Source organism: Carcharhinus amblyrhynchos, chromosome 6, assembly GCF_965287045.1.
Source record: "Carcharhinus amblyrhynchos chromosome 6, sCarAmb.v2.hapA, whole genome shotgun sequence".
In the NCBI taxonomy this organism is placed as follows: domain Eukaryota; kingdom Metazoa; phylum Chordata; class Chondrichthyes; order Carcharhiniformes; family Carcharhinidae; genus Carcharhinus; species Carcharhinus amblyrhynchos.
In genome coordinates this window covers 121749969-121758170 of record NC_137329.1, presented here as the reverse complement: position 1 = coordinate 121758170, position 8202 = coordinate 121749969, and the positions used below count along the sequence as shown (strand labels likewise).

At 39.8% G+C, this 8202-nt stretch overlaps 1 protein-coding gene across 1 annotated transcript in view; it reads right to left on the bottom strand.

The window, feature by feature from the left end:
• Window positions 1–1850: 1850 nt before the first annotated feature.
• LOC145344284 (GLIPR1-like protein 1) overlaps window positions 1851–8202 on the bottom strand; it is a 40619-nt gene continuing 34267 nt past the window's right edge. The window contains exons 3-6 of the mRNA XM_080191345.1: window positions 8021–8136; window positions 2845–2927; window positions 2662–2688; window positions 1851–2572 (exon numbers count right to left, since the gene is read on the bottom strand). Coding sequence (XP_080047471.1) covers window positions 2472–2572; window positions 2662–2688; window positions 2845–2927; window positions 8021–8136 — 327 coding nt within the window. The 3' untranslated portion in view covers window positions 1851–2471. The remainder of the gene's footprint in view (window positions 2573–2661; window positions 2689–2844; window positions 2928–8020; window positions 8137–8202) is intronic.

Sequence of the window (8202 nt, the reverse complement as noted above, 5' to 3'; positions counted from 1 at the left end):
CATTAGTTATTACAATTGAAGGCTTCTGTGGGGAAGTCACGCGGGTGTTCCTTTTGAAATAGTGGATGTACTCAACTGGCAGCAGGCCTTGGGATTCTCTTGCCAAGTGCCAACGCACATTATGTTAGTGTTCGGTCTATCCTCCCCCTACTCAACTGATCAATAGGTGGGGCAGCAGAGGGAAGGGAGAATGTATTTTCAGATATTTACGTAAGGCTCACTGATGCTCCATTAAGGATATACAATAGAGAAAATAGAAAAGTGGGACTACACACTTAGAGTTTCTTGTATTAGCTGTCTGCAGAACTGTAGTTTAGGCAGTGTATTTTGAATCTTTTGTTGGAATTCAAAATGCATGGAGAATCATTTTAAAAAGTTGGTTACAGAAACCTTCCTTAACTTAAGAAATCAAATGATGTTTCATTCCTCATGCAACTCTGTTTCATGTAGCCTGTCAGTGTGATGTTTAATGTTATATCATAATTGTACAAAATAGTATTTCTTATACCTTGTTTATGGATTGAGTTGTATCCTTCAGGATTGGCTACTTCCAATTTGTGAAGGGATGGATAAATATTGCTGATCAAACAAAAATGGCTCTCACAAATTACCCCTCATTTTAATTAAACTTACTGTGGATTGATTTTAACACTGCAGTTTCAGGAAATCTGAGACAGAAAATGTTGCAAGTACTCTGCATCCTTGAAATGTCAACATTCTTATTTCCTTTACCAATCTGCCTAACTTTCTGAATGTTTTTTTAGCACCTTCCACTTTTTGTCCTCTCAACTGAGGTCCTGCTGTCATAGTAAAATGGAACTGAAGGATAGTGAGAAACACAGCACACCTAGCAACATGACTGTTTATGTACAGTTTGTACAGCACATGCTTTAACACAAGTCATCATCATTATTTGTTTAGTTTGAGTCAGATTGAAACTGCTAACTGAGAGGAGCCCCAAGAATGTCTATTTGACACTCAGGTTTGCCTGGTGATGAGTCCATCAGTAGTTGCACCGATGGTAACCTGGCACTTGCATAATTAACTGTAAAGAAAATCTACCATGAAGTATAATTCAAAGCGTATGCAAAGCTCCTTCTAAATGTTCCACATAATAGTGGTGAACGGAAATAATTTTTTTGTCAATTCAACTTCATAAGTGATTAGCACTGCTGCCTCACAGTGCCAGGGACCCGAGTTCAATTCCGGCCTTGGGTCACTGCCTGTGTGAGTTTGCACAGTAAAAAGTCTGACAACACCAGGTTTTAGTCCAACCTATTTATTTGACAATATACTCACAAGCTTTCGGGGTTAGTCCCTTCGTCAGGTGAATGGAGAGTTCTGACGAAGGGACTAACCCCGAAAGCTTGTGAGTATATTATCAAATAAATAGGTTGGACTAAAACCTGGTGTTGTCAGACTTTTTACTGTGTTTACGCCAGTCCAACGCCGGCATACCCACATCATGTGTGAGTTTGCACATTCTCCCCATGTCTGTGTGGGTTTCCTCCGGTTTCATCCCACAGTCCAAAGATGCATGGATTAGGTTGATTGGCCATGCTAAATTGCCCCTTAGTGTCAGGTGGATTAGCAGAGTAAATGTGTGGGGTGATGGGAATAGGGCCTGAGTGGGATTGCAGTCGGTACAGGCTTAGAATCATAGAACCCTACAGTGCAGAAAAAGGCCCATCAAGTATTCACTGAACACAATCCCATCTAGGCCCTACATATTATACCCTCTAATCCCTCTAACCTATGCATCCCTGGATACTAAGGGGCAATTTCTTAGCATAGCCAATCAACCTAACTCGCACATCTTTGGACTATGGGAGGAAACTGGAGTACTCGGAGGAAACCCACGCAGACATGAGGAGAATGCGCAAACTCCACACAGACAGTGACCCGAGCCTTGATGGGCTGAATGGCCTTTTTCTGTACTGTAGGGATTCTATGAAATTTTATTCAATGAGATGAAAAATTCATAAAAATCAAACCAATATTCCTTGAATAACAACATATGGAATATGGTAATAATGAACAAACTTTATTCACCCACAAAAACAATTATTTCCTTGAATTATGTTTGGACAGGTATTCTGATTTGGGAAACTAAATTCTTAGTATTTAATTAAAGAGTTTTCTTGACTGCCCCATTAACTCAAATAGTTGATGTGATAAAGGTCACCAATTTTATCTGAAGCATTTGGATTTGTCTAGCACTCAAACTTACTTGTTTTAACAGTGTTAGTTTTGTAAGTACTCAATTAGGCTACTAGGTGGAGTGCTTTACAAATTCAAAGAATTCCAGCTTAAAAGTTTGTCAGGGAAATGTGCTGAAGCCATTGAAATTCCTATAAAAACCTGCTGGACAGAAAGCAGCACTGACGCTCTGCAATCCAGAAGTTTGCACTCTCTCAGCCTGAAACAGGGTCAAATGAGAATCATGAAATATATACTGTACATTTAGGTAGTTACTGTAGAACATATATCACAATACTAGAGGTAAGTAGCAGGAGTTGGTCACAGGAGAAAATGGAGGCTGACCCAAAGTTTGGATTCCAGTTAGGATACTCTGCCAAAAAGTGAAGAGGAAATGTGTAACTTATTTATTAGAAAATGTTAAGAATGAACTATATTTACTTAGTAATATAAAACACCTACTTGTGATGGCATCCCGCTTTACATCCCCTAATAATAAAAAAAGTCAAGTGTAAATTGTGGTTGAAATTAAAATAACTAAATTTGTTAGAATTGACTTACACGTAATCAGCTTTTTAAAAAATAAAATTTTAAAAACTTCAATACAGTTAACAACTTAATAAGAGATTGTAATATCTAACTTACTACATAAGTTTTCACGGCATTTGGAACTGCATGCTGCACAAAAAGCCCCTGATGTATATGGTAGCATCCCAATATAATTTCCACTGTAAGAAAATGATTCATGTGGAAACACAAGTTATTGCAAATAGCAAGCTGAAATAAAGGAAAATTATGCACGAACCTGTTATCACACTAATGAATAAAAATAAGTCTGATATCAATAGATAGAACTTTGAAAGTTACAAAACTTCTGGCCCAATGCTAGAAAATCAAAAGAAACTAAGGACGTGAAAAAAAAGAAATAAAGGAGAAAGGAAAGTAGAGCATAATATAATAAAAGTTTGAAAGCACAAGTATGCTTATCATACATATGGAGCAAAGATTTACAGTTGAAACAACAAGCATAAATGTCAGTAGTATATTTCAGGAAAAATATGGAGGCAACAGTAAATATATAAAGAAGTCAGAGTATTCAAAATAAAATGGCTGAGAACAACTGTCATGAGGGATCTCCAGGACGCTGCACGTGCAGGGCTGAAGGGAGGCTGAGAACTTCCTATAGCACATATCCCAGCAGATCCCATAGCGACAGAGTTCAGATTAGTAAGCAGGTGCCAACTGACAGAATTGGAAGAGGCAAGCAGTACAAGAATTTTTCTGAACAAGCGCCATTCAAACTGGCTTTCTGCACCAAATACCTATGAGGCTGACTACACCTTAGGGCAGAGCAGTCTATAGCACATTCTAGGTACTGTGAGCAAATGACTGCATTGGAGGGGCACAGCAACATGATGGAATGCAGTGATTGTAGGGAAATAAATGGTTCTGCAACTGCCAATGTGAGTCTTCACATGGTGGGTTGCCTTTCTAGAGTAAAGGTAAAGAACATCACAATAAGGGTGCAGAAACATTTAAAGTGAGAAGGATCCAGATATCATGGTTCATGCAGGAATCAATGACATTGGAAAGTAATAGGTAGCAGGAAGGAACTTCAAAAGAGAATCCCAAAGCTTGTAATTTCTCGATTAGTCTTTATGCTACTTTCTGGTGAGGATAGGAATAGGAGACAAAATAGGTCAAAACATGGCTAGAGAAAAGGTGGAGACAGGAGGACTTAAAATTCCTGTAACAGGGGGTCAATTTCTGGGATAAAACTGCTGAAAGTGAACGACTTGCACCTCAAGAATGCTTGCTACACCTCATGTCCTTTGTAGTGTTCAACTGTTCAGTGTTTGATGATGTGAATATGCTTACTATTGAAACATGCTTGATTGATTAAGCCTGAGTGTGGACTCCAAGAAAAGTAAACAAAGCTGTAAAAAGAACTGGAAGCTCGAGCTAGAAACCAAGTAGAAATTTCAAAGCACTATGAATAAAAACTGTTACACACACACAAGCAGGAGTGTCATTTTGGTATAGATCCAAGATATGTAGAACATGCAACCAAGTGACAAGGAGGATGATGGAGAAGAACTTATGGGCTTCTTTGCCTGTAGTGGCATTAGAGGCAAGGGGTTTGTTTTACGAAAAGAGATTGAGCAGTTAAGTCTATACTTTTCATAGTTTATAAGAATCTGAAGAAATCTAATTGACGTATATAAAGTATTGACAAAGTAGCCATAAAATGGATGCTCCCTCCTCTGGGGCAAAAGAGAATAAGATATAATAGTTTTAGAATAAGGGGTAGCAGATTTAAAACAGAGATGAGGAGAAATTACTTCTCTCAAAGAGTCATGAACCTGTGGAGTGCGGTGGATTCGACATCAAGTAAATTTAAGCAGGAGGTAGATTTTTAATTAGTAATGGGTTGAAGAATTATGGAAAATGTGCTGGAAGGTAGAATTGAGGCTGAGATGAGATCAAGGAGGTGAATTGTCTATTTCTGCTCTTACTTCTTATGTAATAGCTGCGGTAACTTTGCCATTGAGCGAGGACTTCAGATCATTGAAAGATTGGCGAGACATATGGTAGATCAAATTTAACGCAGAATATTGTGAACTTTTACATTTCATTGAATTTTGGAGTCATAGAGATTTACAGCATGGAAACAGGCCCTTCGGCTCAACTTGTCCATGTGTTTTTTTTTAAACACCTAAGCTAGTCCCAGTTCCCCACATTTGGCCCTATCCCTCTATACCCATCTTACCCATGTAACAGTCTAAATGATTTTTTAAAAAGACAAAATTGTACCCATCTCTACTATTACCTCTGGCAGCTTGTTCCAGACACTCACCACCTTCTCTGTGAAAAAACTGCCCCTCTGGACCATTTTGTATCTCTCCCCTCTCACCTTAAACTAATGTCCACTAGTTTTAGATTCCCCTACCTTTGGGAAAAGATATTGACTATTTAGCTGATCTATGCCTCTCATTATTTTATAGGCCTCTATAAGATCACCCCTCAGCCTTCTACGCTCCAGAGAAAAAAGTCTAAGTCTATCAAGCCTCTCCTTATAACTCAAACCATCAAGTCCCGGTCGCATCCTAGTAAATCTCTTCTGCACTTTTTCTAATTTAATAATAACCTTTCAATAATAGTGACCAGAATTGTACACAGTATTCCAAGTGTGGCCTTACTAATGTCTTGTACAACTTCAATTAGATGTCCCAATTCCTGTATTTAATGTTCTGATCAATGAAACCAAGAATGCTGAATGCCTTTTTCACCACTCTGTCCACCTGTGACTCCACTTTCAAGGAGCTTTGAACCTGTACCCCTAGATCTTTTTGTTCTGTAATTCTCTCCAACACCCTACCATTAACTGAGTAACTCTTGCCCTGGTTCAATCTACCAAAATGCATCACCTCGCATTTATCTAAATTAAACTCCATCTGCAATTCGTCAGACCACTGGCCCAATTGATCAAGAGCCCGCTGAATTGGAGATAATCTTCTTCATTGACCACTATGCCACCAATCTTGGTGTCATCTGCAAACTTACTAACCATGCCTCCTATATTCTCATCCAAATCATTAATATAAATGACAAGTAACCGTGGACCCAGCACTGATCTCTGAGGCACATTGTATGTCACTTGTCTCCAATTTGAAAAACAATCCTCTACAACCACCCTCTGGCTTCTGTCATCAAGCCAGTTTTGTATCCATGGGATGGACATGTGATCAAAACTCATCTTGGGGTCAAATATGACAACATGATTGTAAATTTTCTGGTTCAGAGTAAGAGAGAGTGAGACTGAGAGATGGAATCAATGGTTAGGGAATAGAGTTTCTGTCAGGGTCCAAAGACAATGGCTTTGGTATGTCCCATACCTAGTTGGAGAAAATTCCTGCTCATCCAGTATTGGAAGTTAACAATTTAGAGACACTGGAGCAGTCAAGAGATAGCAGTAAGATAAACTTGCTGCCCTCAACAGATATATGGAAACTGATGTGTTTTCAGATATCAGGGCAACATATGAATGAAAAATAGAGGAGGTTTGCACAGGAGCAAAAAGACATTATAGGATTCTCTGGTAACAATTAGACACAGTAAGAAGTCTCACAACACCAGGTGAAGTCCAATAGGTTTATTTGGAATCACAAGCTTTCAGAGCGCTGCTCCTTCATCAGGTGAGTGGAAGGTAGATTTCACAAACATGGCATATATAGATAAAGACACAATTGCAAGATATTGGTTGAAATGCGAGTCTTTTCAGGTAATCAAGTCTTTACAGGTGCAGACAGTGTGAGTGGAGAGAGGGATAATCACAGGTTAAACACATGTGAATTGTCTCAAGCCAGGATAGTTAATAGGATTTTGCAAACCAGGCCAAATGGTGGAGGTTACATGTCGTGTGACATGAACCCAAGATCCCGGTTTAAGTCTTCCTCATGTGTGCGGAACTTGGCTATCAGTTTCTGCTCGGCAATTCTGTATTGTCATGTATCTTGAAGGCCGCGTTAGAGAATGCTTACCCAGAGATCAGAGGCTGAATGGCCTTGACTGCTTAAGTGTTCCCCGACAGGAAGGGAACACCCCTGCCTGGTGATTGTTACACTGTGTCCATTCACCCATTGTCATAGAGTCTGCATGGTCTCATCGGTGTACCATGCCTTGCGATGTCCATTCCCGCAGTGTATGAGGTAGACAATATTAGCTGACTCGCATGAGTATGTACCGTGTAGTTGGTGAGTGGTGTTACGTGTGGTGGTAGTATCCGACATCTTGCAGAGGTTGCTGTGGCAGAGCTGTGTGTTGTCATGGTCGCTGTTCTCCTGAAGGCTTGGTAATTTGTTGTGAACAATGGTCTGTTTGAGGTTGGGTGATTGTTTGAAGGCATGTAGTAGGGGTGTGGGGATGATCTTGGTGAGATATTTGTCTCGATCGATAACATGTTGAAGGCTCCAAAGAAGATATTCCCCTGCTCCGGGGAAATACTGGACGATGAAGGATACCCGGTCGGTCATGTCCCGTGTTTGTCTTCTGAGGAGGTCGGTGCCTCACTGTGGCACATCAGAACTGTCGATTGATGAGTCGAACAACATATCCCATTCTTACTAGGGCGTCTTTCAGTGTCTGTAGACGTCTGTTGCGTTCCTCCTCATTTGAGCAGATCCTGTGTTTACGCAGAGCTTGTCTGTAGGGGATGATATCTTTAACGTGTTTAGGGTGGAAGCTGAAGAAGTAGTGAATGTGATGTTATCCATGGGTTTGTGCTAGAGTGAAATGCTCAGGTGTTCATGTGACACTACATGTAACCACCAACATTTGGCCTGGGCGTGCAAAATCCTACTAATTGTCATGGCTTGAGACAATTCACACTCTTTAACCTGTGATTATCCCTCTCTCTGATCGCACTGTCTGTACCTGTAAAGACATGATTACTTGAAAAGACTCGCATTCCAACCATTATCTTACAGTTGTATCTTTGTCCACATATGCCATGTTTGTGAAGCCTACCTCTCCACTCACCTGATGAAGGAGCAGTGCTCTGAAAGCTTATGATTCCAAATAAAGCTGGTGGACTTTAACCTGGAATTGTGAGTCTTCTTATTGTGCCCATCCTAGTCCAATGCTGGCATCTCGATGTAATAATTAGACAAAAATGGATCCAGGTGTGTGAAGACCCAAATAGCTGAAGGACAGAAGAGGGCCTTGTTACATGATTACTGATGTCAAGAGCACTCACTGTCACCTTACCAAAATAGAAGTAAATAGAAGCAAAATTATAAGAGAAAACGATTTGAGTACCTACCCTGGTGCATAGTTACAGACAAAAACTAAACCTGGTCCTCTAAATGGAGAACTTTGAATTCCTTTGGGACAATCAGTAACGGCACAGCCAACTTTATAAGAGTTAGCCCAGACAACCTAGAAAGGAATAAAGGTTATTTAACACTAAAAACAAAATTTTTGACATTTTATAAATAATGTTAT